At 34.0% G+C, this 15699-nt stretch overlaps 1 protein-coding gene across 1 annotated transcript in view; it reads left to right on the top strand.

The window, feature by feature from the left end:
• Positions 1-15699, top strand: part of LOC135129521 (integrator complex subunit 3 homolog) — a 41632-nt gene that overhangs the window by 16185 nt on the left and 9748 nt on the right. The window contains exons 3-4 of the mRNA XM_064056684.1: positions 1905-2594; positions 12665-14860. Of these exons, the coding sequence (XP_063912754.1) occupies positions 1905-2594; positions 12665-14860 (2886 nt within the window). The remainder of the gene's footprint in view (positions 1-1904; positions 2595-12664; positions 14861-15699) is intronic.

The raw sequence follows: 15699 nt of genomic DNA, 5'->3' as shown, positions 1-15699 counted from the left end.
ATATACAAGTGACAACATGAAGAAATGAAAACTTGAAAAATTAAAAATTAAATACTCGCGAAATTTTAAATTGAAAAATTGCTAAATATAAAAATTGAAAAAACAAAAAATGAAAAATTGAAAAATCGCAAATCGAAGCACTGAAAAATCGAATAAGTGAAGAAATAAAGAAAATAAGACGAATCGAAAAATTGAAAAATTAAATATTGGAAACTCGAGAAATGTTAAATAGAAAAATTGAAGAAACAAAAAACTGAAACAATTAAAATTGAAACATCAAAAAATTATAAAATCGAAACAGTGAAAAAGAGAGAAATTTAAAAAACAGGGAAAATAAAACGAATCGAAAAATTTAAAAACTGAAAACTCGAAAAACTCAAGAGTTGCAAATTGAAGTATCAAAAAAAATTGAGAAATTGAAATCGAAAAGTCAAAAAATTATACAAGTGACAATATGAAGAAAGGAAAACTTGAAAAATTAAAAATTAAATACTCGCGAAATTTTAAATCGAAAAATCGCTAAATATAAAAATTGAGAAAACAAAAATGAGAAATTGAAAAATCGCAAATCGAAACACTGAAAAATCGAATAATTGAAAAAATAAAGAAAATAAGACGAATCAAAAAATTGAAAAATTAAATATTGGAAACTCGAGAAATGTTAAATAGAAAAATTGAAGAAACAATTAAAATTGAAACATCAAAAAATTATAAAATCGAAACAGTGAAAAATCGGGAAATTTAAAAAATAAGGAAAATAAAACGAATCGAAAAATTTAAAAATTGAAAACTCGAAAAACTCAAGTGTTGCAAAATAGAAGAAACAAAAAAAAAATGATGAATTGAAATTGAAAAGTCAAAAAATTATATAAGTGACAACATGAAGAAATGAAAAATTAAAAATTAAATACTCGCGAAATTTTAAATCGAAAAATTGCTAAATATAAAAATTGAAAAAATAAAAAAATGAAAAACTGAAAAATCACAAATCGAAACACTGAAAAATCGAATAATTGAAAAAATAAAATAAGACGAATCGAAAAATTGAAAAATTAAATATTGGAAACTCGCAAAATTTTAAATAGAAAAATTGAAGAGACAAAAAACTGAAACATCAAAAAATTATAAAATCGAAACAGTGAAAAATCGAGAAATTTAAAAAACAGGGAAAATAAAACGAATCGAAAAATTTAAAAATTGAAAACTCGAAAAACTCAAGAGTTGCAAAATTGAAGAAACGAAAGAAAAGAGAAATTGAAATTGAAAAGTCAAAAAATTATACAAGTGACAATATGAAGAAATGCAAACTTGAAAAATTAAAAATGAAATACTCGCGAAGTTTTAAATCGAAAAATTGCCAAATATAAAAATTGAAAAATCGAATAATTGAAAAAATAAAGAAAATAAAACGAATCCAATAATTCGAAAAATTAAAAATTGGAAACTCGATAAACTCAGAGTTGCAAAATTGAAGAAACGGAAAAGAAATAAAAAATTGGAATTGAAAAACCAAAAAATTATATAATTGAAAATATGAAGAAACGAAAAATTGAAAATTCGCGAAATTTGAAATAAAAAAAAATGCTAAATCCAAAAATTGAAGAAGCAATAAAATAAAAAATTGACAGACTGCAAATCGAAAAATTTAAGAAACTGAAATGAAAAATCGAAAATTTGTAAAAATTGAAAAAATGGAAGGAACGAAAAAATGTTTTGTTTTGATAGCGCTTTCGGAGTAGGCATTGAATGAATAAATTTTAAATACCGTTTACCAATAGAAGCCCTGCATGCAAAAACCGACGACTTTCTATCATAGAAAAAATAAAACACTACTTGTGGTTTATGAATTCGCTTTCGTTTTCTACTTTTCGCATTGGTACTAATCCCGCGTTCTTTGTTTCAAGGTGTCCCTCGGGCTACTAGTGACCATCCTCACCGAGCCCCACAATGCCGCCCGGGGCTACCGCGACCTCACCCTCATCTCGAACGACGGCCTCGGTCTCGTCCTCACCTCCCTCTCTCAGCTCGTCCTCGACCGCTACCTCCGCTTCACCGACGTGGTCAAGGGCCAGGTGGTGTGGCTGCTGCGCGAGATGATCAAGAACGCCGTCAACAACGTGGAGAACCTCTGCTGGAACCTGATGCGGCACGCCGCAGGCGGCGACGTCTCCGCCAAGAACATTACGCTTATCGAGTCCCTCCTCGACGTCCTCACGGAGTACAGGAGCTGGCTCGACAAATTCCCCCTGCTGATCGCTTCCGTGGTTTACACCTACTTACGACTAATCGAGGATCACAATGCGCCTTACTTAGCTAACTTAAGACAGAAAGAAGTTACTTTTTTAATTAGTTTAATTAGGGAACGGTTCAATGACTGTATCGCGATCGGGCGGGACTTAGTGCGGCTGTTGCAAAACGTCGCGAGAATCCCGGAGTTCGAGCAGCTGTGGAGGGACATCCTGACGGCGCCGAGGACGCTGAGTCCGACGTTCACGGGGGTGCTGCAGCTGCTGCAGGCGAGGACGTCGAGGAGGTATCTGCAGTCGAGGCTGACGCCGGAGATGGAAAGAAAACTCGTCTTCTTTACCTCACAGGTAAAGTATATACGTAGTTATAAGGTGGAGTTGGTTCCGTTTCGATGCTCGTTTATTATTCAAACGGGCAGATTATTGCCGATCGATCTAAGTTACCTTCAATCTTTTCAGTGTTATTAAAATTAAATCTAACTTTAATATAATGTAGTACGAAAGCGAATGTTCCGCTCCAACGCGTGTGCTTGTCCAGAGGGCTCTTCACCGAATCTGGTGTTTGCCGGAGTTTGTTAGAATTTTTTCGTCTTATTTAGTCGTTGAAAGAACCTATTTCAGTATTTTTATATAACCAACACATAAAACGCTACGTGATCGGGAATTATAAATTAAATTAGTGTGTTATAAAAAACGGCACTAAAGACAAGAAAGTGACGTTCATTCCGTGTTACAAAAGCAATTTTATCGGTTTTAGAATTATCAGATTTTGACTTCAATTTTTCATTTTTTTTTATTTTTCACTTTTTTAATGTTCCTGTTTTATAATTCTCTGTTTTTCAATATCAATTTTTTCAATTTTTCGTTTCTTCATTTTTTTTTCAGTTTTTCATGTTTTTGGTTCTTCAGTTCTTAGATTTTGCAATTTTGCGTTTTGGATTCCTCGAGTTTTCAATTTTCATTTCTTCAAATTTTAGATTTGCAATTTTTCAATTATTATTTTCTTCATTTTTACCAATTTTCCATTTTTCAGTGCTCCAATCTTATATTTTTCGGTTTTTTCAATATCGATTTTTTTTCAATTTCTGGTTTCTTCAATTTTTTGATTTGAATTTCTCAAGTTTTCAATTTTTAATTTTGTTTCTTCTTTTTTTTTATTTGTTCAATTTTTAGATTTTGCAATTTTTCCATTTAAAACTTTTCGAGCTTTTTTATTTTTCACTTTTTCGATTCTTTAATTTTTCATTTCTTCAAACTTTGGACTTGTAATTTTTCGTTTTCGGTTTTTTATTTTCTTCATTTTTTCAAATTTTCCATTTTTCAATGTTCTTATTTTATAATTTTCTGTTTTTCAATATCAATTTTTTCAGTTTTTCGTTTCTTCATTTTTTTCCAGTTTTTCGTGTTTTTGCTTCTTCAATTCTTAGATTTTGCAATTTTGCGATTTGGATTCCTCGAGTTTTCAATTTTCAATTGTTTCAGTTTTTCTTTTCTTCAATTTTTCGATTCTTTAATTTTCATTACTTCAAATTTTCGCTTTGCAATTTTTCGATAATTTATTTTCTTCATTTTTACAAATTATCCATTTTTCAGTGTTCCGATATTATAATTTTGGGTTTTTTCAATATCGATTTCTTTCAATTTCTGATTTCTTAATATTTTTTTTCAGTTTTTCATGATTTTGCTTCTTCAGATTTTTAATTTTTGCAATTTTTTTATTTGAATTTCTCAAGTTTTCAATTTTCAATTTTGATTTTTCATTTTTTTGTATTTCTTCAATTTTTAGATTTTGCAATTTTTCCATTTAAAACTTTTCGAGCTTTTTTATTTTTCACTTTTGCGATTCTTTAATTTTTCATTTCTTCAAAGTTTCAATTTGTAATTATACGTTTTCGGTTTTTTATTTTCTTCATTTTTTCAATTTTCCATTTTTCAATGTTCCTATTTTATAGTTTTTGGTTTTTCAATATCAATTTTTTCAGTTTTTCGTTTCTTCATTTTTTTCCAGTTTTTCGTGTTTTTGTTTCTTCAATTCTTAGATTTTGCAATTTTGCGATTTGGATTCCTCGAGTTTTCAATTTTCAATTGTTTCAGTTTTTCGTTTCTTCAATTTTTCGATTCTTTAATTTTCACTTCTTCAAATTTTCGATTTGCAATTTTTCAATTATTTATTTTCATTTTTACAAATTTTCCGTTTTTCAGTGTTCGGATCTTATAATTTTGAGTTTTTTCAATATCGATTTTTTCCAATTTCTGGTTTCTTCAATTTTTTTCAGTTTTTCATGTTTTTCTTTCTTCAGTTGTTAGTTTTTGCAATTTTTCGATTTGAATTCCCGGAGTTTTCAATTTTCAATTGTTTCAGTTTTTCGTTTCTGCAATGTCTCGTTTCTTCAAAGGTTCGATTTGCAATTTTTCGTCTTCAGTTTTTTATTTTCTTCATTTTTACAAATTTTTCAGTTTTCAACGTTCCTATTTTAAAATTTTGGGTTTTTTCGGTATCAATTTTTTTCAATTTTTCGATTCATCACTTTTTTCAGTTTTTCACGTTTTTACTTCTTCAGTTTTTAGATTTTGTAATTTTTCTATTCTTTAATTTTCATTTCCTCAAATTTCCGATTTGCAATTTGTCAATTATTTATTTATCTTCTTCATTTTTGCAAATTTTCCATTTGTCAATGTTCCGATCTTATAATTTTGGATTTCTTCAAAATCAATTTTTCCACTGTCAGTTTTTGTTTTCTTCAATTTTAAGATTTTTCAATTTGGATTCCTCGAGTTTTCAATTTTCAACTGTTTCAGTTTTTAGTTTCTTCAATTTTTAGATTTAGAAATTTTTCAACTTAAAATGTCTCGACTTTTCAGTTTTCAATTTTTTGATTATTTATTTTTGATATCTTCAAAATTTCGATTTGCAATTTCTCAATTGTTTATTTTCTTCATTTTACAAATTTTCCATTTTTCAATGTTCCGATCTTATAATTTTGGGTTTTTTTAATTTCGTGTTTCTTAATTGTTTTTTTGGTTTTGCATGTTTTTGTTTCTTCAGTTTTTAGATTGTAATTTATCAATTTTTCGGTTTTTTTTTTGTTTCTTTATTTTAATTTTTAGATTTTTCAATTTTTCGACTTAACATGTCTCGACTTTTCAGTTTTCAAGTTTTCGATTCTTCAATTTTCATTTCTTCAAATTTTCAATTTGCAATTTTTTGTTAGTTTTTTATTTTCTTCATTTTTACGAATTTTCCATCCATTTTGAAGCTATTTTATAACTTTCAGTGTTCTCGGTATCAATTTTTTTAGTTTCCAATTGCAATTTTTCGTTTCTTCAATTTTTCGAGATGTTTTATCAAATTTTTCATTTTTGGTTCTTCAGTTTTTTAGGTTTTGCAATTTTTCGATTCTTCAATTTCATTTCTTCAGATTTTCGATTTGCAATTTTTCATTTAAATTTTTTATTTTTTCGTTTTTACAAGTTTTCTATTTTCTATTTTTCAATATCAATTTCTTCAATTTTTAGATTTAGAAATTTTTCGACTTAAAATGTCTCGACTTTTTCAGATTTCAATTTTTCGATTCTTTAATTTTCATTCTTTCAAATTTTCGATTTGCAATTTTTCAATTATTCATTTTCTTAATTTTTACAAATTTTCCATTTTTCAATGTTCCGATCTTATAATTTGTTTTTTTTCAATATCAATTTTTCCAGTTTCTGGTTTCTTTCATTTTTTCTCAGTTTTTGATGCTTTTGCTTTCTCACTTTTTCGAGTTTGCAATTTTTCGACTTGAATTCCCGGAGTTTTCAATTTTCAATTGTTTCAGTTTTTCGTTTCTGCAATTTTTCGTTTCTTCAAAGTTTCGATTTGCAATTTTTCGTCTTCAGTTTTTTATTTTCTTCATTTTTACAAATTTTCCATTTTTCAAGGTTCCTATTTTATAATTTTCTCTTTTTCAATATCAATCTTTTCAATTTTTCGTTTCTTTACTTTTTTCAGTTTTTCATTTTTTTGTTTCTTCAATTTTTAGAATTGCAATTTTTCGATTCTGTAATTTTCATTTCTTTTCAATTATTTATCGTCTTCATTTTTCAATGTTCCGATCTAATAATTTTGGGTTTCTTCAGAATCATTTTTTCCAATTTCTAGTTTCTTCATTTCTTCAGTTTTTGTTTTCTTCAATTTTTAGAGTGTGCTTTATCAATTTTTCGTTTTTTTTGTTTCTTTAATTCAATTTTCATTTCTTCAAATTTTCGATGTGCAATTTTTTGTTAAAATTTTGTATTTTCGTCGTTTTTACAAGTTTTCTATTTTTCAAAGTTTCAATTTTCTGTTTTTCAATATCAATTTCTTCAATTTTTCGTTTCTTCGATTTTTTTCAGTTTTTCATGTTTTTGCTTCTTCAATTTTTTGATTATGCAATTTTTCGATTTGGATCCCTCGTGTTTTCAATTTTCAATTTTTCGACTTAAAATGGTTCTACTTTATAATTTTCTGTTTTTTTAGTTCCAATATTTTCAGTTTTTCATGTTTTTGCTTCATCAGGTTTTGCAATTTTTCGATTCTTTGATTTTCATTTTTACAAATTTTCCATTTTTTGTATATATATGCCTTTTTTGAATATATATATTTTTTATTTTGGTTTCTTCAATTTTTTTTCAGTTTTTTATGTTTTTGCTTCTTCAGTTTTTAGATTTTGGAATTTTTCTGCTTGAATTCTTCGAGTTTTCAATTTTCAATTGTTTCTGTTTTTCGTTTCTTCAATTTTTAGATTTCGCAATTTTTCGATTCTTTAATTTTCATTTCCTCAAATTTTCGATTTGCAATTTTTTCTTTTCTTCATTTTTACAAATTTTCCCGTTTTCAAGGTTCCGATTTTATAATTTTTGATTTTTTTAATATCAATTTTTGGTTTCTTTAATTTTTTTCATGTTTTTCGTTTCTTCAATTTTTCGATTTGTGATTTATCAATTTTTCATTTTTTGATTTCTTAAATTTTAAGATTTCGATTTTCTATTTAAAGTGTCTTGAATTTTCCTGCAATTTTTCGTTTCTTCAGTTTTTCAATTTTTAGATTTCTCAATTTTTCGATTTTTTAATTTTCATTTCTTCAAATTATCGATTTGCAATTTTTCATTTGAGTTTTTTCTTCATTTTTACTAATTTTCCGTTTTATAATTATTTGTTTTTTCAATTTTTGGTTTCTTCAATTTTTTTTCAGTTGTTCATGATTTTGCTTCTTCAGTTTTTAGATTTTGCAGTTTTTCGATTTAAATTCCTGGAATTTTCAATTTTTTTTTGTTGTTTTAATTTATAGATGATTTAAAAAATACACATCGGTAAAGTGAAAAATTTGGAAGTTGAGAAATTAAAAAATAGAAAAATTAAAATTGAAAAAACGAAAAGTTGTGATTTCCAAAAATTGGTCGAGGGTAAATAAATCCAGATTTTTCAAAAAATTGTAAGATTTAATCAATACAATGAACTGCCTCATTCATTAATTTTTTGTGTCACCCTGTATAAGTAATTCTAAAAACTATGAGTGCATTTGATCCAGAGTCAAAATAGTTTGTATCTTAGGCAATTTTTGAGATGACGTCATCAATTTTTTGGCAGAAGATAAACGATTAAATTGTAAAAAACGTTTACAAAATTTTCCAAAAATTTGGATGTTTAGTATGGAAAGTCAAAAACCCAGCACCGCACCGTATAAAAATATAATCGCGACTTTCGTTTTAAGGTATCTTCGTTCAAAACAATTACTAAATCAAATAATTCCGCTAAACAACGTCGAGGGAGGTTTAGCCAAATATTTATTAAGCAAATAGGCGGATTAGTTCGAAAATTACAGAAAATCCACCAAGTGTAAATTTATCGCGTAATTGTTGCCCCATTTCTGTCTTAACTCACTCTGTTAATGGTCATGGAATGAAAAGCGTAACTCGGCTGTAAAAATATACGTATGCATAACCAGTTTACCATTGAAAAACGAGGACTATTTTTGGAAAAAAACATCCAGATGAATCGCCCACCCGCTTCAGAATTATCGACTCTGATGAGCATTTTTTATTCATTTTGAGATGGGAGGCGGAGCTTCGTGGCAAATGAGATGTTCTGTACGAGAAATCAGCATCTGAAAGGTGTCGGAAACGCGGTATTGTCGAAAGTGGATTACGTAGCTAGAAAGAAAAAATACACGTGCCCCACCCACCCACCCCGTAATGAGTGTATTCATCGTAAAATAAGGGGCGGAGCTTGGTTGCGGACGACATTTCTTCCGAAAAAAGTATCGAGTTGGTTTGCGTAAACTCGTGCACGAGCACGTCGACAGAAAACTTTAATTCAGAATTTTGCTTTATTACGTTCGGATTTAATGAAGTTTAATTATTATGGGCTTCCGACTATGCTTTACAACTTTGGAACGTTCACTGTTCACTACAAGTGAACTAATATTATTTTACAGGAATTGAATATCAGATTGCTAGGAATGCGAAAATTATGATTTCAGCCAAAGTGAGGAATTCGATGTGAAACGGTGGCTAACATAATTAAGGTTAAGCAACATTCATTCATTCTGTTATTTATTCAAGCGCTATGCTATCTAGGGTGGCTAATTTATTGTGTTAACTGAGGGAGTACTATAATGGGGCCATTGTGACGAATGTCTTAGTTCGCGGTTTTTCCACACTTCAGTAATCCATTATTATCTATTGTGAAATTTTATGTGTACAGCTTTGTTCATCCCACCGAAATTTTGATGACGTCATCGCAAAATTTGCTGAGTAAATTTTGCTTGAAGTTTATGTTGTGGCGTGCTTGTTTATTTTTAGCCAGCGCAGACGGGTTATCGTAAAAAAGAAGATTAATTTTGTAGGAAAAAATCCGGACAGATTGCAGCCAGAACTGGCAGGACTATTTTTTCGTCCTCTAGGGGTCATTAAACGTCGAGAAAACATAAGATACAAAACAATAGGAGTCCCCTCTTTAAAAAATAAAACAACCGAAGCCCCCGAGATTCTTTCAAATTCTTAAAAAAAAACGAGGCTCCCGAGATTCTTTCAAATTCTTAAAAAAAAACGAGGCTCCCGAGATTCTTTCAAATTCTTAAAAAAAACTGCTAGCAGCCTCCGGGATTCTTTTAAACTCTTAAAATGCAGCTCTCGAGATTCTTTCAAATTCTTTAAAAAATAAAACAAACGAAGCCCCCGAGATTCTCTCAAACTCTTTTAAAAATAAAACAGGAGCCCCCGAAATTCTTTCAAACTGTTTTAAAATACAACAACAGAAGCCCCCGAGATTCCTTCTAGTTCTTTAAAAAATAAAACAACGCCCCTGAGATTCTTTCAAAGTCTTAAAAAAAATTACTTGCAGCCCCCGGGATTCTTTCAAACTCTTAAAAATGAAACGATAGGAACCCCAGAGATCCTTCCAAATTCTTTAAAAAATAATACAACCGAAGCCCTGGAGATTCTTTCAAATTCTTTAAAAAATAGAGCAAACGAAGCCCCTGAGATTCTTTTAAACTCTTAAAAAAGTAAAACAGGAGCCCCCGAGATTCTTTCAAATTAAAAAAAAAAACTAGCAGTCCCCGGGATTCTTTTAAACTCTTAAAAATAAGACCAATCTGCAGCCTCCGAGATTTTTTCAAATACTTTTAAAAATGAAACGACAGGAACCCCCGAGATCCTTTCAAATTCTTTAAAAAATAAAACAAACGAAGCCGCCGAGATTCTTTCAAACTCTTTTAAAAATAAAACAGGAGCCTCCGAGATTCTTTTAAACTCTTTTAAAAATAAAACAGGAGCCTCCGAGATTCTTTTAAATTCTTTTAAAAATACAACAACAGCAGCCCCTGTGATTCTTTCAAATTCTTTAAAAAATTAAACAGGAGATTCATTGAAATTCTTTTAAAAATGAAACGACAGAAACCCGCAAGATTCTTTCAAACTCTTTAAAAAATAAAACAGGAGCTCCCGAGATTCTTTCAAATCCTTTAAAAAATAAAACAAACGAAGCTCCCGAGATTCTTTTGAACTCTTTAAAAATAAAACAGCCGAAACCCCGAGATTCTTTCAAACTCTTTAAAAAATAAAACACGAACCCCTGAGATTCTTTCAAACTCTTAAAAATAAAACAACAGGAGCCCCTGAGATTCTTTCAAACTTTTTTAAAAATAAACAACCGAAGCCCCCGAAATTCTTTCAAAACTCTTTTAAAAATAAAACAGGAGCTCCACCGATTCTTTCAAATTCTTCAAAAAAAAAATAAATAAATAAATAAAACGGGTGTCCCTGAGATTCTTTCAAACTCTTTTAATAAAAATAATAAAATAAACGAAGCCCCTGAGATTCTTTTAAATTCTTTAAAAAATAAAACAGGAGCCCCCGAGATTCTTTCAGTTTCTTAAAAAAAATTACTAGCAGCCCCTGGGATTCTTTCAAATTCTTATAAATAAAACAACTGCAGTCCCGAGATTCTTTCAGATTCTTTTAAAAATGAAACGACAGTAACCCGCGCGATTTTTTCAGACTCTTTAAAAGTAAAACAACCGAAACCGTGGCGATTCTTTCAAACTCTAAAAAATAAGACAACAGGAGCCCCCAAGATTCTTTCAAACTCTTTTAAAAATAGAACAGGAGCTCTGCCGATTCTTTCAACTTCTTCAAAAAAAAAAAAATAAATAAATAAATAAAACGGGAGTCCCTGAGATTCTTTCAAACTCTTTAAAAAATAAAACAGGAGCCCCCGAGATTGTTTGAAATTCTTTTAAAAATGAAACGACAGCAACCCATGAGATTCTTTCAAACTTTTTCAAAATAAAACAAGCGAAGCCCCGAGATTCTTTCAAACTCTTGAAAAAATCAAACAACCGAAACCCCGAGATTCTTTCAAACTCTTTAAAAATAAAACACTACCCCTGAGATTGTTTCAAACTCTTCTAAAAATAAAACAATGGGAGCCCATGAAATTCTTTCAAACTCTTTTAAAAATGAAACAAGAGCCCTCGAGATTCTGTCAAACTCTTTTAAAAATACAACAACAGGAGCCTCCGAGATTCTTTCAAACTCTTAAAAATACAAGAACAGAAGCCCCTGAGGTTCTTTCAAATTCTTTAAGAAATTAAACAGGAAGCCCTGAGATGCTTTCAAACTCTTTAAAAAATAAAACAGGAGATTGTTTGAAATTCTGTTAAAAATGGAACGACAGGAACCCGCGAGATTCTTTCAAACTCATTAAAAATAAAGCAACCGAAACCCTGGAGATTCTTTCAAACTCCTTTAAAAATAAAACAGGAGCTCCGCCGATTCTTTCAAACTCTTTAAAAATAAAACAGGAGCCCCCGAGATTCTTTGAAATTCTTTTAAAAATGTAACGACAGGAACCCGCCAGATTCTTTCAAACTCTTGAGAAAATAAAACACGAACCCCTGAGATTCTTTCAAACTCTTTTAAAAATAAAACAACAGGAGCTCCTGAGATTCTTTCAAACTCTTTTAAAAAAAAACCGAAGCCCCAGATTCTATCAAACTCTTTAAAAAATAAAACTAGGAGCCTGGGGATTCTTTTAAACTCTTAAAAATAAAACAACTGGAGCCCCCAAGATTCTTTCTTTCAAACTCTTTAGAAATAAATGATCTGAAACCGCCGAGATTCTTTCAAACTCTTCAAAAAATAACACAACAGGAGCCCCTCAGATTCTTAAAAACTCTTAAAAATAAAGCAATAGGCAGCCCAGGGATTCTTTCAAACTCTGTAAAAATAAATGAACAGAAGGTCCCGAGATTCTTTCACATTCGGTAAAAAGGACATTTGGGTGTCCAAGATTCCTGGAAATTCTTTCAAAAATAAAGCACAAGACATTCCTAAAATTCTTTCATATACATTATTAAGAAAAACACCATGGGGCCTTATGATTCTTTCATATATTAAAAAAAAGCATTAGGGGACCAAAAGCTTAAATTTTTTCAAAAATTAAAGGACTAGGGTCATCCCAAAATTTTTTCACATGTTTAAAAAATAACATTAATTGCCTTCGAAATTCTTTCTGCGGTAAAAAAGACGGTAGGAGATTCAAGATTTTTTGAAATTTTTTTTTTAAACACAAGGGACCCTAAAGATGTTTAATGTTTTTTTTTTAATTTTCAAAAAAAAAGTTTTTAAATTCTCTGACGTGAGCTGAAACTTAAAAAAGAATGTAATTTTTTTGTAATTTGTAATCGAGTCATCCTTCGAAAATACTTAGCAAGTCGCTTCGTGACGTTTCCTCATAAGACATTATTAAACAGCATTAAGTTAAACATTACGATAGTTAAAAGGGTTCGACCTTTCACCCAATCACCAGCCCGTGACGTACCAACACCGTGACGTCACACCGCCTCGCCAGCCACATTGCCGCCGCAAACTCCTCAGCTCTTTTTCTTTTCCAGGTGCGTTTCGGCAACCACAAGCGCTACCAAGACTGGTTCCAACGTCAATACTTAGCCACCCCCGAATCCCAAAGCTTACGTTGCGACATAATCCGCTTCATCGTCGGCGTAATCCACCCGACCAACGAACTCCTCTGCTCCGACATAATCCCCCGCTGGGCCGTCATCGGCTGGCTTCTCACCACGTGCACCTCCAGCGTCGCCGTCTCCAACGCCAAACTCGCCCTCTTCTACGACTGGCTCTTCTTCGACAGCGAAAAGGACAACATCATGAACATCGAACCGGCCATCCTCGTCATGCACCACTCCATGCGCTCGCACCCCGCCGTCTCGGCGACCCTCCTCGACTTCCTCTGCCGCATCATCCCCAACTTCCACCAGCCGCTCACCGACAAGGTGCGCACCGGCATCTTCTCGTCGCTGCGCAAGATCCTCGAGAAGCGCGTCGTACCGTCGCTGGTGCCGCTCTTCGACAACGCCAAACTGGACCCGGAGCTGCGCAACATGGTGCGGGAGACGTTCCGGGAGTTCTGCAACGCGGGCGCGCCGGAGTCGTCGTCGCGGCTGGAGGAGGCGCACTCGGCGCGGTTCGACGACGGCGAGGCCGACCACAGGATCAACAACGCCGTGAACAACCACGTGCTGGACAACGAGCCGGCGTTCAGCGACGACGAGGAGGAGCAGCCGTTGACGATCAGCGCGTTGGAGGAGGATTCGGACGAGGACGACGACGATATTCCGCTGTCGAAGGTGCGGCTGAAGGAGAAGACGCAGGATAAGCTGGACGAGAGCGTGGAGGGTCCGATCGGGGACTTGTTGGTGAAGCTCCACCAGGAGAAGGACGCGGAACGGCGCTGCGGCTTGATGGAGGATATCATCCAGAACTTGGTGACGTTCGAGGGGGATGACGAGGAGGCGCTGCCGGTGATCGCGAAGACGCTGTGCCACTACATCCAGGAGGACTTCGGGGAGGACTTTTTCCCGGAGTCGCTCAGCGAGGGGAAGCTGTTGGAGAGCATCAAGTCGCCGCTGTTCGTGCTCTTCCAGACGCTGCACAACTTCTCCAAACAGGACGAGGAGGGCAAGGAGGTGCTGTATAAACTCACGGCGGAGATGCGCAACTTCCGGGACAGTGTGGGCTATCTCCTTCTGTATTTTCTGAAAGTGCAGAGCCGGACAGAGAACAAACGCGAGGACCAGACGAAGGCGAGCGCGCTGAAAGTGAGTGTGTACAAGGAGTATTGTCAATACAGTGATAAAAAAATCGACGCGAGTTTACTAGACGATTTAGTCGCATGCCACGTCAGTGATACGAAATTGATGATGTGGATAGTGCCTGATTTGTTTAGGGATTTCAAGCATCAGACTGTTAATAACGCTCAAATAATACGGGTGATAATTTCAGCAATAGACTCCAGACAGTTGCAAACGCTTGTCGGTAAAGTGCTGCAAGGACATTTAGTGATGTTCAAGAGCGAAAACATCCTCCCCCTCCTCAAACTCACCCTCTCCTGGGAGAGCATCGAGCAGTTCTTCTTCTGGCAACTCATCCACGCCCATGACATCTCCATCGACACGGTCCTCCCCCTGGTCACCCAACTCGACTACGAACAACACTCGGAAGCCCTCACGGCGGTCACCCTCATGCTGAAACAAGAGAAACCGAACGCCGACTACGTCAAGTACTTGTTCTCGAGGGACATCAGCGACAACGGCGACTTGTTCGTCTTCACGATAGTCAAGTACTGGTGCGACGAGTACATCGACAAGGTCGCCGAGCTGATCTCGTCGCTCCTGAGCACGAGGTACCCGTCGAGCTCGCCGAACAAGCGGAAAAGGACGGGCGGGAAGACGCTGAGCGCGACGGTGCCGAGCTCGGACCAGGTGCTGGGGCACCTGGAGCAGCTGAGGATCATCTGCGAGAGGCACGACTGCATGGCCATCTACACGCTCGACTCGATGCAGAGGGCGCTGAACATCGCGATGAACAACAGCACCGACGGGCAGAAGAAGCAGTTCGGCCAGCTGTTCGCGCTGCTGGAGGAGGAGGAGGAGGTGAGCGCGACGAAGAGCCGCTCGCAGGGGAGAGGGAGGAAGCCGGTGAACAAGGGGAGCGCGACGACGACGACGACGAGTACGAGCAACAAGAGGGCTGCGGTGAGGGATATATGCGACTCGTCGGAGGAGAGCAGCGAGGTAATGACGTAGATATTTCGCGGGATTTTGTTTCTGTAACGATAAAATATCGGTACCGATAAAATGTGGCCGTCTTTTTCTTAGGCATATGAAATTTATATTTTCGTCCTTGTCATTTATCGCTTCGTATCGTATCGGTATAAATAAAGTCCATTCTTGTGGCTTATCAATGCATTCATTATTTTTACAATTACTTATACAGGGTGATTCAAAAAAATTAATGAACGGGCCCATTTTAAGCATTCGAGTGTCTCCGGGAAGTTATTCGGGTTAAATTACAATAATAAATCACGTGTTCAGGATATTTCAGTCCTAGAGACATTATAGGGATCACAAACAATCTGAAACTTATACTTTTAATTAACAATAAAATTGTTCTTAATAATTTGGCTTCTTCTAACGTTTGAAAAACACGCATTTAGGATACGAGCGAAGCGAGCACGTTTAGATTAAATTTCGAAAGAATCTGAGAGAATGAGTGGAGATTCCAAAGAATTTAAAGGAATCTGTAAATCCGAAAAAAACCGCGAAGAACCGAATGAATTTCGAAAGAATATGAGAAGATTAGAGAGAACCCCACAAAATTCAGAAAGAATCAGGAAAAATGATAGAGATTACGAGAGAATCCGAGAGAATACAAAAGAATTTGAAAATAATTCAAGAGAATCCAATAGAATCCGAAAAAATAACGCGAAGAACCGAATAAATTTCAAAAAAATATGAGAAAATCTGTGAGAATCGGAAGAATTCGGAGAGGATCAAGGAAAATCCGGAAAAATGCGAGAAAATAACGGAGAATCCGGGAGAATATGGAAGAATCCGAGAGAATGTGAGGGAAT

This window comes from Zophobas morio, unplaced genomic scaffold (genome assembly GCF_036711695.1).
Source record: "Zophobas morio isolate AGI-343-1 ecotype UQ-CSIRO unplaced genomic scaffold, CSIRO_AGI_Zmor_V1 ptg000016l, whole genome shotgun sequence".
Taxonomy (NCBI): Eukaryota; Metazoa; Arthropoda; class Insecta; order Coleoptera; family Tenebrionidae; genus Zophobas; species Zophobas morio.
This window is presented reverse-complemented; position numbering and strand designations above follow the sequence as displayed.